This window comes from Cetorhinus maximus, chromosome 20 (genome assembly GCF_964194155.1).
Source record: "Cetorhinus maximus chromosome 20, sCetMax3.hap1.1, whole genome shotgun sequence".
NCBI lineage: Eukaryota > Metazoa > Chordata > Chondrichthyes > Lamniformes > Cetorhinidae > Cetorhinus > Cetorhinus maximus.
In genome coordinates, this window is record NC_135898.1 from 84,497,082 (window position 1) to 84,518,179 (window position 21,098).

General features: G+C 42.9%; 1 protein-coding gene across 9 annotated transcripts in view; it reads right to left on the reverse strand.

The window, feature by feature from the left end:
* The window catches only part of LOC144694529 (ligand-dependent corepressor-like), a 120,550-nt gene that overhangs the window by 73,642 nt on the left and 25,810 nt on the right, over nucleotides 1–21,098 (reverse strand). For 6 of the 9 annotated variants that reach the window (XM_078565067.1, XM_078565068.1, XM_078565065.1 and 3 more), the window contains 2 exons: nucleotides 10,221–10,353; nucleotides 3,668–3,940 (listed from right to left, as the gene is read on the reverse strand). In XM_078565067.1, coding sequence (XP_078421193.1) covers nucleotides 3,668–3,890 — 223 coding nt within the window. In that variant the 5' untranslated portion in view covers nucleotides 3,891–3,940; nucleotides 10,221–10,353. Of the gene's footprint in view, nucleotides 1–3,667; nucleotides 3,941–10,220; nucleotides 10,354–21,098 lie in introns of those variants that run through there. The other 3 variants (XM_078565069.1, XM_078565066.1, XM_078565073.1) reach the window with 2 other exon arrangements.

The window sequence follows — 21,098 nt, forward strand, 5'->3', positions numbered from 1 at the left end:
ACCAGTCCACAGATGATGCTGTCATCTCCCTGTTGTTGGCTAGTGTCTCGCAGGTCGATGTTTACTGCCTTCATGTCACACTTGCAATATCCTTCAAGTGAAGCTTTGGGCGTCCTGTTGATCTCCTGGCTCCCGCTACCTCACCAGGCAAAAAATCCTTGAGAATGCATCCATCTTCCATCCTGTGAATATGTTTGAGCCAGCGAAGTTGCTTCTGCTTGATGAGTGCTAGTATACTTGGGAGATTTGTCTTTTGAGAGGACTGTCACACTGAGAAAAATTGACTTTGTGAAAGACAGTAAACCAACGTAAATTCTTTTTTAATATATTTTATACTTTCAAAAAAAAATCAAGAGCTAATGATAATAAAGTTTCTGGGAATCTAAGACCTGCTCTTCATCTTAAATACAATTCGTATAGGTTGCCATTAAGCTGTGTAGTAAAAAAGTGATTCTGACTGCTTAGAATAAACGCTGAGGAGTATGTTTGTACTCCTAGGAATCGCTCTTGTAGATATCCATCCATGGCATCAGGCACTCTGCTAACCCTGAAAATGTTGAGTCACATTCATATATGAGAAGAGATTACAGTAAGTTCTCATTTTAAGTTGCCCCCCTTTAAGTTGTTTTGTTTTAAAGTCGGTTTTGCTTTAGGTCTGTTTTCCCCGATTAAGTAGCAATTTCCGCTTTAGAGCTGTTTTGCATCATCACCTTCCTCGCCATCAGCTTTCGTTGTGTGCACGTGATCATGGGTCATTGCTGCCTGTCTTCATTGCCATCCGTCTTAATTGGCTTGTGCCTCATTGCCACCCGCTGTCATCGCACAGAGCATCATCAGACAGTACGCATCATCGCACGTGAGGTCCCTTCATGTAATGTTGGGTCCTGTGACCCAACTGGCGCCATTGTTATGGAAGCTGTTTGTACTATATTCAAGACAACATTGATGTTTTTTTATATTAAACCCAGAGGCATCCATAGCCAGAGTTGCTTTTTTTCAAGCAATATGTTGGATTTAAATTTGATTTAAATTTTGGAGTTTCAGGAGTGCCTGCTGCGGGTGAGACATGCAAATCACTTTTAAACATGAGCCAGAAATGCCCAGAAAGTGCTGGTAGTGTGCCGGCTGCTGCAAAGAAAACAAGAAAAGCCATCAGCTTAACAGTGAAATTGGATGTTTTAAAATGTCTTGAGCCCAGTGAGTGTTATCAGATTTGAATTTATACAGGATTTATTTTATTTTGAAAGTTATTTCAGCTAGGAATGCGCAGTGCTGCACACTATGGTTTAGTATTTCAACTTGTACATTGTTTTTCTCGAGGTGAGAAACGTCATTGTTAATTCCTAAACAAAAACAGAATTACCTGGAAAAACTCAGCAGGTCTGGCAGCATCGGTGGAGAAGAAATCAGTTAACGTTTCGAGTCTTCATGACCCTTCGGCAGAACTTCCTATTGGAACCCATGATTCAAAAAGTCATTTCACTTAAAGTTGTGATTTCAAGGAATGCTACCACAACTTAAAATGAGGACTTACTGTATTTTGAAAGCTTATATCAATAATATATGCATATTCTTTAAAAGTTTAATTTTGAAAAGCACATTAGCCAAGCTCCACCCACCAAAAACATCTTGCTCCAGATAAAAGTTATCAGTCTAAAATTTAAAGAAAAACAAATCTACTTAGAAATTGGTCATACAGATAGAAAGTGTCAGAAATTTATAAGTGTATCAGCATTTAAAAAAAGATTAGTTAACAGTGTTGATGAAACATTTTTCAGATGCTGATGGCCCAGCTATTTCACTTCCAGCATTTTCATTCCTGTTTCAGCATTTGCCAAGTTTTCTTTTACCTTTGGATAAGAATGCACCTGATCAATTTTCATTTAGAATTTATTTAAACAATATGGTGGACGGATTACATCCCTTCTTACGTTACGCTGCTGGAGGCGATTGAAAAGCTTCATTATTGCAGAAAAAGCCTCAACCAGGAATGTATCACACAATAGCTGTATTTAAATTAAGGCTCAAGAAGCGATTAATCCACTAATGCACAGAGGATTAGTTATAAACAAGTAGATGTTTCTGCAACAAAAACTTGTCTTTACAGAGCATCTTTAACATAATAAAACATTTTAATGCGTTGTACAGAAGCATAATCAGACAAAATTTCACACCACAACATGTGAAACCCGCTAATAATGGATGCATACACCTAGGATTCAATTGGTCATTACATATTTTAAATCCGAGAAAGCCACTTCTCTTCATTATTTGTTATGTGTTCATTGTAGTTCTTGATACCTGCTGAGAGCAGTCTGCGAGCAAATCAGTCTGCTCTCTACGGATGTTCTCTATAAAACTCCACAAAGAACAAAAATCCTAAATAGATGTCAAGTCTGTGGAATATTACTCACTGTTTAAGCAAATCTCTTTTATAAAACATTGCTTAGTCTAGAACATAAGAAGCTGGGATTTCCAGCTTCAGATATGCACTGGACATCAAGTTATTCCAAAATAATGCTCCCAAGATTTAACAACACACTTGAACAAGATTGATCAATTCAAACTTCAAGCTAGCTAACTAACCAGGTTATTTTCAGCTAACAGATTAGATAACATGCCAGAAGTCTACTCTGGGCCTCAGTTCATACATTAGAAAGATATATGTAGAACTGAGTAGCCATCCACACAAACTACAAAGACCATTTGTTACTAAGGATTGTTTCCCAAGGACAATCCCACAGTGGAACAAGCTGCCAAAGGAAATAGCCACAGCCCCATCACTTGAGTTATTTCCATTTATAAGTTTTTCATTATCATGACTACCATATCAACAGGTCATGTCTGGTTCGGCTGGCGCTAACCACATAAATGTTGGCAGAATACAGATGCTGACACAACTAAACAGAAGCAGAAATAATGGCAATATATTTAAGACATGTTACTTCCCGGTAAATGAAACAAAAACTTGCATATATACACAGTTCCCTCCTGTGTTCCCACTTGATCTTCACACACATATATTTTACTAGGGAGCCACTAGACAGCGATCAAGAGTAAGATTCTTCTCCTTAATTCAAGAGCCTCTAAACTCAATTCAAACTAAATTAGCGTATACCAGGAATCAAACCTGGATCATTTCCAGTCTGCCTCATACAGTTACATGCTACCTTCATTTTAATATTCTCACAGAATCTTTTCCTTTAATTATACAAGAACCTCCTTAAAGAATAGGGGACAAAATAAGAAGGGGAGATGCCAGGTTAGGAACAGCACTTTGGAAGGCAAGGAGGTTTAAGAGTAAAACATAGATAAAAAATATTTTGAAAAAGCATACAGAATGAAATTCAAATATAGAACCTCACTTTGAAATCTCAAATCTCAGGATTTTTAAATGTAAACCATATGAAATATACTCTTTATAACAACATTGCAATACAAAACATGAGGGTGTAGAACTCATGCAGCTTCCAAAAGCCAATCTTCAAAGAGGGTTGAAAAGAAGTGGAACATAAACAGACCCACGCTAAAAAAAAATCAAACCGACAAAATCACAATGTTTCATTAGAATATCCACCCATCCCACCATCTCAGAGGAAACTATAGTAACCAAAAGAAATCGATGACAGAAAATCAGTTAAAATACTGTTAAAAATTGTAGACTTACCTTGATTGTCTGCTTCAGAGTTAGACTTTTTGACAGTTAGATCCAAAGGTCTATCTTGGTCAGCCATAAGAAGTTTGCTTAAAACAGGATTTAGAGCACTGGCACCGAGCACAGGTGTTTCAGATGCACTTTGGTCCTTAGTGCTGGTGAGTACTATAGAGTCCTGAGAAGTGCTAGTTTTTGAGGTATATTCAGCAGCAAATTGCCTGATCATTCGATGCATAATCTCACGAGCCACTAAAGGAATACTGGAATCCACAACCCATGGGCTGTCTGCAAAGGAGAAAAAATAATTGTTATTCATTTTATCGGAATTACGCTGATATTCTCTTTCAAGGTGGAGGAATAGGGCTGAAAATCTCTCTCCAAGATGTATCCAGCATTTAATAACAGGCTTAGTGGATATTCCACTGGCTCACAATAAGTCCCTATTTTACCTGTCTCATTTCTCTTTACTTTCCATATCTTGTTTAGCCTGATACAAGTATTATGAATTAGTTGTTTTGTTTGACATTGGTGTCCAAGTGAGAGACAAGTCCTTCATATAAACATCTTAAAATATCTGTTCAAGTAGTTATTTGAATTGGTAGCTTTTCTGAATAAAAATTATTCAAACTATCCACTTTCAGGACATATTTAATCTTTTATCTGTCTGAACCCTTCAAAGGAGAGATGGTTGGAGTTAATTACTCCCATAAACAGGCCAAGAAACAGGATAAGAAAGGAGCATTCATATATCAATGTTTAGCATAGCAGTCACAAGGTCTTTATTAAATTTTACAATGGAAAACTGTCAAAGCGTAATAGTTACTGTAAAAATGTATGTACTGTTACTGTTCCTATTTGTATATCATTTTGCTGCTTAATAAAATTTCTTGGCAGTTGTAGCCCAAGTCAAAGGCTAGGGTAGTGTTATTCTTCCACCTTCCAAAAACAAAGATGATCATGCAATAAAATAGATATCTGAAATGAAGTGATTTCCTGGGCACACTACAAATTTACCTAGCCTGGGAAAGCAAAAACACTGCCTCACCTACGAGTGGCAAAAATATCTGGAGTCAAAAAAAAAACTCAAAATTATAGACCAATCAGCTTAACATCAGTGGTAGCAAAAATAATGGAATCCCGATTGAAGGGGAGAATAAAAGAACATCTAGAAATAAGAAATATAATAATAAAGAGTCAGCATGGATTTCAAAGGGAAAATCTTGCTTGACCAAACTTATTGAATTTTTTTGAGGAGGTAACAGAATAGACAATGGTAATGTAGTAGATGTAATTTATCTGGTTTTTCAAAAGCCCTTCAATAAGGTGGCCCATAATAGGTAAATTAATAAGGTCAGAGAATGTGGAGTCAGGGGACAAGTGCAAGAATAGATTACTATATGGCTTTAGGACTGAAGGCAGATAGTAGTAGTAAAGCATAATTATTCAGCATGGCAGAAGTTAAGTGGTGGCATTCCACAAGGATCAGTGCTAGGAACACTGCTGTACACAATTTACATTAATGATTTGGACTTTGGAATAAAAAACACAATTTCTACATTTGCAGATAACACCAAACTGGGGGAGGCAGGGATGGTCAGTACTGAGGAGAGTTGCAACAAGTTACAGAAAAACATTAATAAACTTGCAGAATGGGCAAACTATTGGCAAATGAAGCTCAACATAGATAAATATGAAGTAGTACATTTTGGTAGGAAGAATAGGGAGGTCACTTATTACTTGGAAGATGCAAGATGTTGGGAGGGGGGGGAGCGCCAGCCACACTTAAAACAACAGATCAACTTTGAGGAGTGGGACAGATCCGTTGGAAATGGAGAGAATGCTTTGCGACCTCCATCTAGTAAGATTTCTATGTCATGCTTGGATCCTAAGGGTCAAGCATTCCTCAACGTTGGATGCAGCTCATGCAGTCACTCCCTCTCTCCTTTCTCATTTACAGGTGACCTCCCAGAGTCACTTTTCAACCCTCCCCATCACCTTCCATCCCATACAGATCAGTGCAGAAGTCCACTACATTCCCGAACAGCCTACCCATTCAAATAGATAACCACCCCCCCACCCCTACCCCACGAAACTGCATCACCTTCTACATCCCCTCTGTAAAGGAAACATTATTTTTTCCTAATATTACTGTAGGATATTTTAAAGCAGGCTTAGGGGGAGGGGGCTGTGTTGTGTGTGTGTGACTAATTTAATTAAACTAAAGACAGTCAGACTGCAAGGTTTGAATCATCAAAGGGATTAAGTTTAAAAGCAGACATTTTGAAATAGAAATGGGTGAGCAAAGTAAGATAGGTAAATAGGTGAGAGCTAACATTTGCATTTGTAGATAAGTTGAAAGGTTGTTTGAATTTCAAAGGGACATGGTAAGATGTTTTACAACTAGCAAAATAGATAAAGCAAAATTCTTATGACCACTTTTGGAAAAAATGAACTTAAGGACAACATGAAAGATTTTTATATCCTGGGAAAAGTAACTTCCAAAGAAAGAGTGAAACAATGGGATTTACAGATCAAAACAGAGAAAATATATTTAAAGAAAGGCCATGTGAGATCTTGAAAAGTGGACTGTGTGAAACAGATCTGTGAAAAAGCAGCCTCGAGCCACCACAGAGAAGTATTTTCTTGTTCCAGAGAGCAATGTTTTGTTAAAAGCCTTGGAATTCCATTGTCGAGTGAGAGGGAGAGAGAAGCTGCAGAACACCTCCCTTATTGCAACAGCGGGTGCTTATGGTAAAATTTCTGGATGCTTTGTAGATTAAGAATCTATTTGGACTGTTGCCTGAAAGGGATCTGTAGTTGGGAAACTGGTGGAGTAGAAATCTTTTGCGAAATGTTATAAGACTAAGTTTTAACTGTGTAACTGTAATCTTGTATCTTCAACTTTTTTTAAATAAATGTTTAAATGTAATCTTTAAAATCTCCAAAGGTGGGAGTGGACTCTTTACTTCTAACTTCAGTGCACAAACCTTCTTGCAATAAATACAAATTGCAAAATCGTTGTGATAGCTTGGCCAAGTTCAGCTTTGGCATTTGGTCAGCCTGGCAAATACCACCTGCTGTATCACAACACCTCCAACAACTCTCAGCGCCCCCTCACTCGACATTGCCACACCCTCACCCTCCCACCCTACTGCCCCCTTTAACTGTCACCATCCTGACATATCACTGGTACCCTCAGTGTGCCCTCCCAGGAATCCTCCATTGACTCCAATGACCTCCTCCCTCTGAACTGCTTTCCCCCTTCGCGCCCCATGCCCCTTCATACCTTCACAAACCCCACCCCCATGCCCTTTCAAACCTGCACAAACCCCCCCATGCCCCCTCACATCTGCACAACACCCCCCTTGCCCCTTCACACCTGCACAAAACCCCACCATGCCCCTTCACACCTGCACAAACCCCCACTTATGCCCCTTCACACAGGCACAAGCCCCCGATGCCTCTTCACACCTGCACAATAACTCCCCCCCAAGCCCTTTCACACCTGCACAAACCCCCCATGCCCCTTCACACCTGCACAAACCTCCTCCCATACCTCTTCACACTTGCACAAGTTCCCCATGCCCCTTCACAGCTGCACAAACCCCACCCCCATGCCCCGGCCTGTACTCCAGCATGGCCCTTCCCATTCTCTCACTCCATAGCAGCTCAACCCATTCCACAACTTCCACAGAATCTCCCTCTTTTCCCTATCACCCTCCAAATCCACTTCATTCCTCTCCTGGGTGGAGCCCAGCACATGAGTACAAGAGACCAGGCACAACATCTGTAGCCAAATGGATTATCTTACAGTAAAGGCTATGACACTTGAAGACCTGTGCACCTGAGCTAGTCATTCCCCTGGTCAACCACAGCTAAGATACTGGCATATACCAATTAATTTGGAAGACTGCCCAATTAAGTCCAATCCACTAAAAATAGGATAAATCTAAACTGGTCAATTACTGCCCTATCAGCCTCCTTCCAGTCATCAGTAAAGCAATGGAAGTTACTGTCAACAATGCAATCAAAGATCACCAAATCATTGCTAATCAGTGCTCAGTTCAGTTTCTAACAGAACCCACTCAGCCATAGACCTCACCACAGCCTTGATCCAAACATAGGTGCAAGAGTTAAATGTCAGACAAGAGAAACTGCTCTCAACATCAATATTTGACCAAATATGGTATCGAGGAGCCCTGGCAAAACCAAAGTCGGGGAGGTTCAGAGGAAAAACTGAAAGGTCACACTGCAATAACTCACTAGCACCTCCTTCCTCCATGACCTCAACAATGGGAATGACAAGAGCACCATTGTCATGAGAATACCTTACAAGTTGTGGACTGTACTGATTTGTATATACGTTGATATTCCATCAATATCCCAGAATCTACCAAATACCAACATGGGAGTACCATCTCTACTAGGAGTGCAGTACTGTAATTCAAGGAGAAGGTTTACAGAACAACTAGGATTGAGTAATAAATATAGCCTTACCAACGTGATCCACATTCACAGAAAATATCAAAAAAGTAACAATACTGTCAAAATACAAAATATGATAAATGCTTCATAAACAGCAGTGACAGGTAGCATGGGAGCAGTTGAGTCACCAAAAATTTGTTCCCGCTAAAGTTTAATCATAATATTCAGCTCTAACATCATCATGAATTGCAATGGAGAGTCTTAGGTAGCAATTTCTGGTTGTATTGCTGTATAGAATTTCATATTATATGGGAAACAATGTGAACAAATAAGTAGGTATATTAGAATTCTCAACCATTGGATTTCCAGTGTGTGCTTGAACCAACGGGGAAAAATTCAACAACTGACAATACTTCCGATATGTCTTCCCTTTTCTTCAACTGACGACTTACCCATACCATGACTGACAGGGCCCTCAACCGTGTCTGACCCATTTCCTGCACTTCTGCTCTCACACCTTCCCCTCTCTCCCAGAACTGCAAACGGGTCCCCTTGTCCCCTCTTGCACTCCATCAACCTCCATTTCAAAGGATCATCTTCCACCATTCCAGCCACCTCCAGCACAATGCCACCACCAAACACATCTTTCTCCTCCTCGGTCAGCATTCTGAAGGGACCGCTCCCTCCATGACACCCTGGTTCATTCCTCAATCACCCCCAACATCTTGTCCCCTTCCCATAGCACATTCCAATGCAAACACAGGAGATGTAACCTGCCCTTTCACCTCCTCTTTCCTCATCATCCAAGGCTTCAATGACTCCTTCCAAGTGAGGCAGCGGTTTACGTGTACTTCTTTCAATTTAAAAAACTGCATTCGCTGCTCACAATACAGTCTCTTCTACATTGGGGAGACCAAACACAGATTGGATGACTGCTTTGTTGAACATCTCCGCTCAGTCTGCAAGCATGACCTGAGCTTCTGGTCGCCTGCCATTTCTCCTTCTCGTGCTGACATCTCCCTCCTTAACCTGCTGCAGTATTCGAGGACAGCATTTCATCTTCCGATTAGGCACTTTATAGCTTTCTGGACTCAACACTGAGTTCATAAATTTCAGACCATAACTCCGCCTCCCCATTTTGTTTCTGTTTTTTTTGCTTGTGCCACCTTAATCTTGTTTTTCATGGTTTTGCTTTCAGACACAGCTATTCATTATTCTGCCACTCACTTTCTTTACTACAGCCATTATCATTCTCTGCCTTTCGTACCATGAAATCTTTAGTCATTTAGTCTCCCCTGCTTTTTACCCTTTAACAGACCTTCCCTTTTGTTCTTCCTTCCCCCTTTCACTTGCACAAACCTATTACATTTCTATCTTTCTTCAGTTCTAAAGAAAGACCCTTGACCTGAAATATTAACTCTGTTTCTCCCCCACAGATGCTGCCAGACCCACTGAACATTTCCAGGATTTTCTGTTTTTATAACTGACAATACTTGTTTGGATAAACTCCAGCCTCAAAGGTTTTCCTTCACTGAGTGACTAAAAGTTGGAAAAACCGATTAAAGCCAAATCATATAAGGATAGTTTTCATTGTGAATGTTCACTGCCGAGGGTTTATCAAGCAGTGTTCCATCCACCTTAGTTACTACTATGACATAAACTAACACTTCAATTCAAAGCATTTGCCATCAGTAGCGAGTGAAACAGAGTTAATGTTTCAGGTTGATGATCCTACATCAGGACCAGTTCAGACAAATGGACATCAATCTGAAATGTTAACTGTTTCTCTCTGCACAGTTACCGCCAAACCTGCTTAGTATTTCCAGCATTTTCTGTTTTTATTTCAGATTTCCAGCATCCGCAGTAGTTAGCTATTAAGATTTCCCATCCATTGACTTTATAAGATGCTCCTTTTTCCGCTTAGGCATCAAATGACTATTAATGTTACAAGATTCAGACAATAATTTTCACATAACCCTCTGGCTTGGAATGAAATGGAAGAACTTCCAAAAAGGCAAGCTTTAAAGTCTGGCAAATCCAACTATTTAGTGAAGTACTTGCAAAGTATAGAAACCAAACAACATGGAATGTAATTTCAAAGGCCAGCAATTCACAAGAAGCAGCTTCTCTAATGACTTACCTTTTCTCTGAAAGACAGCATTGAGAAATTCCTCTGCTTGTTTTTCTAAACGGTTAATTTTGGCCTGTTCCTGTCTTGAGAATGCCTTTTCTACAACTTTTAATTTTGGTTGATCAAGAGAGACTAAATGTTCCTGTAGAGAAGCAAGCATGCAATTAGAACCAAACTTGTAAAGGGTGGAGTTCTATTAAATTTACTAAATACAAATCCTACATATAACCTGATGTATAAACAGCACCTTCATACATGATGCTCACTGGTTTGAGACAGGCGGGGATTAAAACCAGGAAAGCATGTTGGAAAGCATGTTGGGAAGCCTGTACCAAACCACTGACTTCCGCATTTAACTCGAGTACATTAATCTGCGTGCAAGCAATCTTATCAGGAGATGCATGCAGTCAATTTAAATATGTTAATTAATTAACTGCAGCAATGTTAACATCTTAACTGTGGGTCCACAGGTTTCCCAGGCTTCCTGGAACTTGCAGTAAAACCAGGTGAGAACACAGCAGCAACTGAGCGGGCTGAAGACATGATAAGGAAAAATGCCAATAAGTACTGAAATTTCACAGGTACTTATTTTCCTTCTTGTGTGAAATACTTTGTTCACAGTAATGGTGCTGCAAGGTTACTTCTACAATTTTGGAGGTTTGTACATCAGACCAGCACTTTGGGGCACTGATCTATCAGATCAGCATGCGTGCTGCTTATACTGTGATACTTTTGGCCTTAGGCAAGAACCAAGATGATCAGCATCAGCAGGAGCAGAAACAGCCTACTCATAGACCTGAAACTCCAGAGGATTAGCAGACAAGTGCAGCTCGCAGGAGGTCATACCTGACATACAGGATCTACAGGCAGAGGATAAGGTTGCTCAACTTGTTCCAACACCAGTCTCAGAAGGCTCAGGGTCTTGCACCAGGTAATGACAAACATTTGCAGCATTTGAAGCAATACCTGATGGCCATATCTTACCAGTGGCTGTCAAAGTTACCAACATCCACATTGTCAATGGAAAAACTCAGCAGGTCTGGCAGCATCGGTGGAGAAGAAATCAGTTAACGTTTCAAGTCTTCATGACCCTTCGGCAGAACAGGCATGAAGACTCGAAACGTTAACTGATTTCTTCTCCACCGATGCTGCCAGACCTGCTGAGTTTTTCCAGGTAATTCTGTTTTTGTTTTGGATTTCCAGCATCCGCAGTAGCTTTTAGTTTTTTGTTTTTATCCACATTGTCAATGCCTTTAGATCCTTCCAGGTCTCCGTTGGAGACATTTGCAGGGTTTCACAATTGGTAGCCCACAAACATATATGACAGGTAACTGATGGTTTGTTTGTCAGATTAGGTAATTACGTCAACTTTGGCACTGATGATGCCAGTCAGAATGAGCAGGCACTTGGATTTGCGGCTCTGGCTGAGTATGGACAGCTGCAGGGCATCATTATCTGCACAAATGTGGCAATTAAGGCACTGCCAGATCAATCAGGAGTCTTCATCAACCACAAAGGCTTCCACATCCTCGATGTCCTGGTGTGCAACCACAAAAAGATCTTCTGCAGATGTTCCCAAGATTCCCATGCAGTTGCTGTGATGCTGTCACTCTGCAGCTGTCCACTTTCCCTAATCTCATTATACCTCAAGGCACATTGATTGGTTTGTTGCTCAGAGACAAGGATTAACCACTTAAAGTGTTGGCTGAAGGCATCGGTGAGAAACTGAATCAATGAGGCTCAGGAGTAATACCACAAAAGCCATATGACAACCAGGTGTGTCATTGAGCAAGCCACTGGCATGCTGAAAATGTGTTTCATGTCACTGGGCAGATCTGGAGAATCCCTTCAATATGTCCCTTCAGCCACATTCTCCAGAACAGTTGTGGTTGTGGGCACTCTGCACAACATTGCACAGCAGTGAAATCTGGGCCTACAAGAGAAACAAACTGCAGAGCATTGAGCCTCCTAAGATAATTCCAAGAAGGACGAGGAGGTTGCCGCAGAATGTGATATGGTTAATGCAACAGCAGTAGCATACATTGCAGTCCAAGATGCTTTTGTTATTGCAAGGGTCACTCAGGTTCCACCCATATGACACCTACACCAAAAAGCCATTTCCCCCACCATTCCCATAACACCAAACAGTCCTGCAAACAATCAAACATCTGTTCCACAGCTCCCAATTGCTTGGTATCAATTCATGTCTTACCATTCATCACAAGTGAAAAGGACGCTTTCCAACCAGCAACAAAAAATGGGCAAGACAAGACAGGAAAGGGGTGCTGCTTATGCTGTGTTACTTTGGGCCTTAGACAAGAACCAAGATGACCAACATCAACAGGAGCAAAAACAGCCATATATTTTGCTCAAAAATAGAACAGAAACTTACCAATCTAGCATTGTGTAATACACCCAAGTGCATACCCTTGTGCGCCTACATATCCTCACTCTTCCTTTTCTTAGCACTTCTACATTGGACAAGCAGTGTGACTTCAGGGAAGATAGAGGCAGGTTGCTCAGATCCCTGCTCTAACTCCTGAGATACTCCTGGCTTATGTCCTCTTTGATTTGGGACTCATGAGGGACCCAGCAAAGATTATCCACCCCACCTGCACCTGTGCAAGAGCAGACTTGGTCATCAGGACAGGAGACAGCATGTGGGATACTGACTGGGGGTTGTGTGGATAAGACTAAGAAGCACTTTACACCAAGTCCCTACTTCCACGTCCCCTTTCACAATCATCCCTCTCACGCATCAATCACACTTTCCTGCTAGCAATGAGCTACAGAACATTTTGTTCCAGACTAGCAGGTTACCGTAGCCTTGGCTGTTATCATACATCTTATTCAAGGTGGCATAGCGAGAAAGTCACTGGTGAAGGCTTGTATACACCCATTTGATTCTCCATGCAGATGGCCACTTTTTCCATGGACAAAGATACCATCTCAAAAACTGGATCACCTGCCAGTACATTGTATATTCTCTGATGCTGCTTCAGAAGTATCCTGCTTGTCTTCAGCCCCAAGGCACAGCATCCACATCCAGCTGAGCAGAGCTTGAAGCATCCTGCGGCCTCCAATGTGGGCTCTCCACCATCTGGTTTGCTCACTTGTGACGTGGAAGTCACAAGGTGAAAACCCAACTATCTGTCTTCCCGGTCCCACTGAAGTGCAAGTATCTGAGCAGGTGCATTGTCTGCTCAAATTCTGCAGTGGCATATCCTCAGTAGCAGTCATCTCTTCTGAGGAGTCATCATCCTCCTCCTGCTGGGTGCTTGAAAGCCCTGTATGAGATTAAATGACATAAATTGTCAAGGTAAGAATGCTTTAAATGATCAGTGTCCACATGAGATTTCATTTCCAATTCAAGTCAATATGAGTGAGTGTTCTGTACCGTATGGTTGTCTGATATTTAATCCTGTCACCAGGTAGCTGTGTTATCCCCATCTGACAGCCAAGAACAGCTGCAGAGGAGGTGTTAGTTGAGGGGTGGTTGGAGAACCATCTCCGATTCTCTGTCTGTCCCTCATGTTCTGTGCTCTCTTCCCCTGCAAGGAAGGAAAGAACAGATCTTTGAGTGAGAGTAATGGCATGTGTTGGATGGATGAATACAGGGAGAGCATTTGTTGAGGATGACTATGAGGGAGAAGCATGGCATTGAGTAAGGAGGAGGGACAGTGTCAGTGGTGAGCTTTTGTGAGTATAGTTTGAGAAGGCAGATTCAGAGGTTTGGGGTGATATGCACATGAGGATATAGGTGAATCAACCACTGTGCTTTTCTGTCCTGCTTAGGTCATTAAACAGCTTTGGACATTGAATCCATGAGCTTGGTGACTTCATGGGCAACCGCCAGCCTTCTGCCTTTTCCTCCCATCAGTAGGGAAGAGCATCTCCCTGCAGGGTCTTACAAGCCCCAGCATCATATCCAGGGCGGTATCAGTAAAATAAGGCACAGTTTTAAAATGTCTGGACTCCACTCTGCTAATTCCTTTTGTTGTGCTCCCGATTCCAAAATCCATCAAATTGCATCTTTGGAATGTCGCTTTAAATACTGGAATTGAAAGAGATTCATGGAGTCATCATCATTCGCACTCAAGTTAGTTGGTCGGGAAACCCAGAAATGATAATACTAATGTAGTTTTAGGACTGAAAAGCCACTGACCGACGGGCTGCACTTGCTTCCAACTTTCTTTCCAGCCCTTACCAGAGCCCCCATTCCCAGCACAACTTATAATTTAGCCCATGGCTTTTAGTTCATCATACAAAGAGAGGAAAGAACTTATGTACCAAAAAAGCTTACAGTTACCATTTCAGGAAAAACAGTAAAATCAAAGGGTGAACCAGATTCTACTTTAAATATTTTAAATAGGAATACGAGTTGTCCACAGCAATTGATACTAATATGAAGTATTTCAGTGCATTAATATTAACAAGTGATGAAATACGCATCGGAGATCACATATGTTTATCTCACTCAGAAAATCTGATTTTAAGTTGTTAGTGTATTATACAGTCAAAGATCCTCATGGTCTCTGTTAATTCCCCAATCCATAAGATTTTTAAAATTCTATTAAACTTAAGATTGGGCTCATGCTATGAGAATGGAATAGAGATAATACAGTAACATCTGCAATGCTGCAGTGATAACACTGCCCATTGATGGCCCCATTCTTGCAGTTACCCTGTTGTCATGGTGGCACAGAGAGGAAGTGTTCACAGCAAGCTAGAGTGACTCACAAAAACCATTAGCATCTCTGGGCATAAAACAGAAAATGCTGGAAATGCGCAGCAGGAAAGCAGGGTCATTTTTGGTTCATTTTTCAGATTTCCAGCAATTGCAGTGTTTTTATATTCGCATCACTGGGTACTTCGATATTGACAGCAAGTCTACAGTACTCCTGTAGCTGGTAACTGATAATATAAAGCAGGCGAGCTCTATAGATCCAAAATCACCAGGGAGTTAGTGTTTTAAGAGCTGCAAGTGTGAAAGGTAGAGGTGCAATTGCTACAATCCAAACAGGATATTGGCAGCATGCATGGTGTAACCACAAATGTTGTGGTTCATGCTCAGTATTTAAAGATAATGAAAAGTGTGTAATTGCAAAAGCCCAAATAGAGTCTTTCATAGTGTAATTAACTACTGAACTCTTTTTTTTGAAGCAAATAGCCTGGAAATGTGAAACAATCATGCGAAATTATTTTAGCTGACTCATTGTTCTTAGTAAAACCATTAAAAACATTTTTAAATTATGGACTATAATACCTGTGTAGTCATGAAATTATCTACAATAATATTATTGCATTCAGGAAATTATCTAGAAGTATCGAAAAGCAATTTTCTTCTAGTCAAAGAGTGAATCTTAAAATCTTGACTTTGAAAGAAATGAGATTAAAAACTAGAAGATTTTTCAGTTCATTGTGTCCTGAGATTGAGGATTTCCTACCACTGCTGCTAATGCTGCATAAATAATGTTGTAATTGTAATTAACAGATACCGAAAGGCAGATGCAAGAGAAATCATACTGAATTTACTTAAGCAGGATATTGTTTCAGAACAGTAGTCTATTTCATTTTTTCATCAAAAAGTTATTCAATAAGGCAACTAGCCCATTACTGACTTTGCTATTTTAACTTCATGAAGAATTTTCTTGTATTGCATATTAGCATTTAATTGTAAACATATTAGTTATTTTAGGCTGAGAAAACTCCCTCCGGTTCATGTGTAATGTTTGCCTATTCAAAGAAAGTATGCAGCATAGCACAAGGCTACAATTAATCCAGTGTCTGACTGCAATTGGGATAATTATTCATCCTTGAAATCAAACAGCCCTATGAAGATTGGTCATTCAAAAAATACAGCTTTTGAATTGTAAGGTACAAGATTAGCTTATGAAAACTGTTTGGAAAACAAAGAAAGAAAAAACACTATCCTATACAAAACCCTAATTTGCAACATGCACAAAAAGGAGCTGCTGCATTCACCTCATCTATTTAGCCCTTTTCTATATCCAAGCCTGAAAAGAGTTTCAGGTGGCTATTCCATCAGGCTGCATGTTGTGGACAAATCCGATCAAATCTGGAGTCAGGCAGGGCTGTCCTCTCTCGCCTGTCCTTTTCGTGTGTTGCATAGAACCCTTTGCCGAGTCCATCAGGAAGGATCCGGGCATAAGAGGAGTGACGATCCCAGGCAGTGGAGGCACTCAGGTAAAAGCCTCCCTGTACATGGACGACGTCGCCGTCTTCTGCTCGGATCCGCTGTCGGTGCGCAGACTGATGCACATCTGTGACCAGTTCGAACTGGCCTCGGGAGCCAAGGTAAATCGTGGGAAGAGCGAGGCCATGTTCTTTGGGAACTGGGCTGACCGATCCTTTGTCCCCTTCACTGTCAGGGCTGACGGCCTGAAGGTGCTGGGGATATGGTTCGGAGGGACCGGGGCATGCGTTAGAAACTGGAAGGAGCGAGTGGCTATGGTGAAAAGGAAACTGGGCATGTGGGAGCGACGCTCCCTCTCCATTGCGGGAAAGAACCTGGTCATCAGGTGTGAGGTACTCTCGCTGTTGCTGTACGTGGCGCAGGTCTGGCCCATTCCAGACTCCTGCGCGATGGCGATCACTCGAGCCATCTTCCGCTTTATCTGGAGGTCGAAAATGGATCGTGTCCGCAGGGACGCGATGTACAAGCCTCTAGATAAAGGGGGAAAAAACGTGCCCAACATCACCCTCATACTGATGGCCACCTTTGTGTGTGGCCGCATCAAGCGGTGCGTAGACCCTCAGTACGCAAACACCAAGTGTCACTACGTGCTGAGGTTCTACCTGTCCCCGGTGTTGCGAAGGATGGGTCTGGCCACGCTGCCACGGAACGCTCCAAGTAGTTGGACCGTGCCGTACCACCTGTCCCTGGTGGAAAAATTTATGCAGAAAAACACCTTTGACCACAAGTCCATCAGGCAGTGGTCAGCACGTAACGTCCTAGAGGCCCTGAGGGAAAAGGAGAGGGTGGACACTGTGGGATGGTTCCCCGAGCAGACTGTCAAAGTCATTTGGCAGAATGCCTCATCGCCAGAACTTTCCAACAAGCACCAAGACGTAGCTTGGCTGGTGGTGAGAAAGGCCCTCCCCGTCAGATCCTTCCTACACGCCAGGAGGCTCACCCCCTCTGCACGTTGCCCTCGAGGTGGCTGTGGTGGGGAAGAGACCGTTGTTCACCTCCTTGTGGATTGTGCCTTTGCAAAGAAAGTCTGGAGAGAGATGCAGTGGTTGCTGTCGAGGTTCATCCCGAGCAGTTCTGTGACACAGGACTCTGTGCTCTACGGGCTGTTCCCAGGGACACACACCGAGACAAACATCAACTGCAGCTGGAGGATCATCAACTCGGTGAAAGACGCGCTTTGGTCTGCCCGAAACTTGTTGGTCTTCCAGCACAAAGAGTTGTCCCCGACCGATTGTTGCGGACTGGCACAATCCAAAGTCCAGGACTACGTGCTGAGGGACGCACTAAAGCTTGGGGCAGCTGCCGCAAAGGCGCAATGGGGAAGGGTCGCTGTCTAAGACCTTTCTACCACAGCGCACCGAGAGACTGGGAACTGTTTAGAGCCCCTCGGGCTGTACAGATCAAAATGAAAGGCTGTAAATGATTGTAATACTGTTTGTACTGATGCACCAGGTGATACATTTTGTAGAAGTTTAACCTGGATTGTACCCTTGTAATGTTGTTTTTGAAATGGTTTGGAATGTGATTGAAGATATTTTATGAATAAAGTATATTTTTACAAAAAAAAAAGCATGTTGTGGACAGTGTCGGCATGTAATGTCTTAGAGGCCCTGAGGGAAAAGGAGAGGGTGGATCCTGTGGGATGGTTCCCCGAGCAGACTGTCAAAGTCATTTGGCAGAATGCCTCATCGCCAGAACTTTCCAACAAGCACCATGACGTAGCTTGGCTGGTGGTGAGAAAGGCCCTCCCCGTCAGATTCTTCCAACACACCAGGAGTCTCACCCCCTCGGCACGTTGCCCTCAAGGTGGCTGTGGTGGGGAAGAGACCGTTGTTCACCTCCTTGTAGATTGTGCCTTTGCAGTGGTTTCTGTCGAGGTTCATACCGAGCAATTCTGTGACACAGGACTCTGTGCTCTACGGGCTGTTCCCAGGGACACACACGGAGACAAACATCAACTGCAGCTGGAGGGTCATCAACTCGGTGAAAGACGCTCTTTGGTCTGCCCGAAACTTGTTGGTCTTCCAGCGCAAAGAGTTGTCCCCGACCGAGTGTTGCAGACAGGCACATTCCAAAGTCCAGGACTACGTGCTGAGGGATGCACTAAAGCTTGGGGCAGCTGTCGCAGAGGCGCAATGGGGAAGGGTCGCTGCCTAAGACCTTTCTGCCACAGTGCACCGAGGGGCTGGGAACTGTGAAGAGCCCCTCGGGCTGTACAGCTCAAAATGAATGTCTGAAAATGATTGTAATATTCATTGTTTGTACTGATGCACCTTGTGATACATGTTGTAAAAGTTGAACCTGATTGTACCTTTGTGATGGTGATTTTGAAATGGTTTGGAATGTGGTTGAAGATATTTTATGAATAAAGTATATTTTTGCAAAAAAAAAAGCATATTGTAGGCAGTGACTTCAACTGCATCATCAATGCTGCTGGATGATCCGGCAGGGCCGATAGCAGATTAGACGTCCAGACTCCTGCCGAGAGTCCAGACTCCTGATGGAAACAGTAAGGGATGCCAAGCTGCACGACGTCTTCAGCAAGCCTGCAGATGGAGCGCAGCGTAGATACACCTGGTCGCGGCCTGACTGATCCATCTGTTCCAGGATAAACTTCCTGTTTGTGTCTCAAAAGTTCACAGTCAGATTCACCGACGTCAAGCCGGCGTTCTTCTCTGACCACTGCGTCCTACTGGCTGACTGTCACTTACAGGAAGAATAGAGGGTTGGCAGGGGGATGTGGAAGCTGAACGTGCAACTGCTGACCCCAGAGAACATTGAGGAACTCAAGAGAGATTACAAAAGTTGAAGAACCATTAGACTCCTCTTTGTGTCCCTGACGCACCAGCAGGAAACAATCATGAAGAACATCAAGACATTTTTCATCCTCAAAGCTGTCCAGAAGGCTGGAAAGGGACAGAGGGAAATGTCTCAACTCCAGAAAAATATGCAGAATCTTCTCCAGCTACAGTCGATGGGGGTCGATGTCAAGGAGGAACTCCAAGAGGTGAAGAGCCAGCAAGCCTCACTCTTAGCCTCGGAGACCTCCAAGATCATTTTCCAATCCAGAGTCCACTCCGTGAAGCAGAATGAGAGGTGTTCACGTTTCTTCTTCCAAAAGAGACAGCTCTGTGATCAGGAGTCTGAAGGAAGATGACCACTCAGTAAAGTCATCACAGTCCAACATTTTGAGGATTGGTAAATCCTTTTATGCCGGATTGTATGACGTGAAGCCCACAGACAGCATGGCCTTTCACGGAGATCTTAGATGACAATACACAGGAGAGTCTGGACAAACCGCTAACTCCTGATGAACTGACTAAGACCCTCGAGCCCTTCGAGAACAGTAAAACTCCCAGATGCGACAGTTTACCTGCTGAGTTGTATTTGGATCTGTGGGACTGCACTGGCCCAGACCTGCTAGAAGTGTACGACAGTATGCTTCTAGCTAGCAGCATGTCAGAATCAATGAGGAAAGGCATCATCACTCTCATCTACAAGCGGAAGGGGGAAAAAGAGGACATTAGAAATCGGCAAACATCTCACTGTTGAAGGTGGACTATAAGATTCTGTCCAAGGTCATCACCAGTCAGGTCAAGTCTGCTCCAGAGTTGGTGATCCACCCTGACCAGACCTGTGCTGTACCTGGCAGGAAGATCTCTGACAGCCTCACGCTCCTCAGGGATTCAATTGCCTATGTACAGGACAAGGGGTGGACACCTGCCTTATCAGCCTGGACCAGGAGAAGGCCTTTAACAGAATATCGCACACCTACATGGTGGATGTGCTCTCAAAAATGGGGTTTGGGGAGGGAATCCACAACTGGACCTAACTGCTCTACACAAACATCCATAGCGCAGTTTCAATCAATGGGTGGAAATCAGAAAGCTTTCCAATTAAATCTGGAGTCAGGCAGGGCTGCCCTCTCTCCCCTGTCCTGTCGGTGAGTTGCATATAAACCTTTGCTAAGTCCATCATGAAGGATCCGAGTGTAAGAGGAGTGTCAATCCCAGGCAGTGGAGGACCTCAGGTCAAAGCCTCCCTGTACATGGATGAGGTCACCATCTTCTGCTTGGATCCCCTATCGGTGTGCAGGCTGATCAATATCTGCAACCAGTTCGAACTGGCCTTAGGAGCCAAGGTAAATTACAGCAAGAGTGAGGCCATGTTCTTTGGAAACTGGGCTGACCGATCCTTTATCCCCTTCACTGTCAGGTCAGATTGCCTGAAGGTGCTGGGGATATGGTTCAGAGGGACCAGGGCATGCGTTAGAAACTGGAAGGAGCGAGTGGCAATGGTGAAAAGAAAACTGGGCATGTGGGAGTGATGTTCCCTCCCCACTGCGGGTAAGAACCTTGTCATCAGGTGTCAAGCACTCTCGGTGCATGGCGCGGGTCTGGCCCATTTCTCACTCCTGCGCTGTGGCGATCACCCGAGCCATCTTTCGCTTTATCTGGAGGTCGAAAATGGATCGTGCTCACAGGGACACGATGTGCAAACCTCTAGATAAAGGGGTAAATACATGCCCAACATCGCCCTCATCCTGATGGCTACATTGAATGTATGCAGTGAAAACTACATATATCATAGTTGTATTGAAGCACCTCAGAGTGCAACATGGTCTATGTAGATAACTTAAGTACCATTGCACTGTCTGACTATCTGTAATG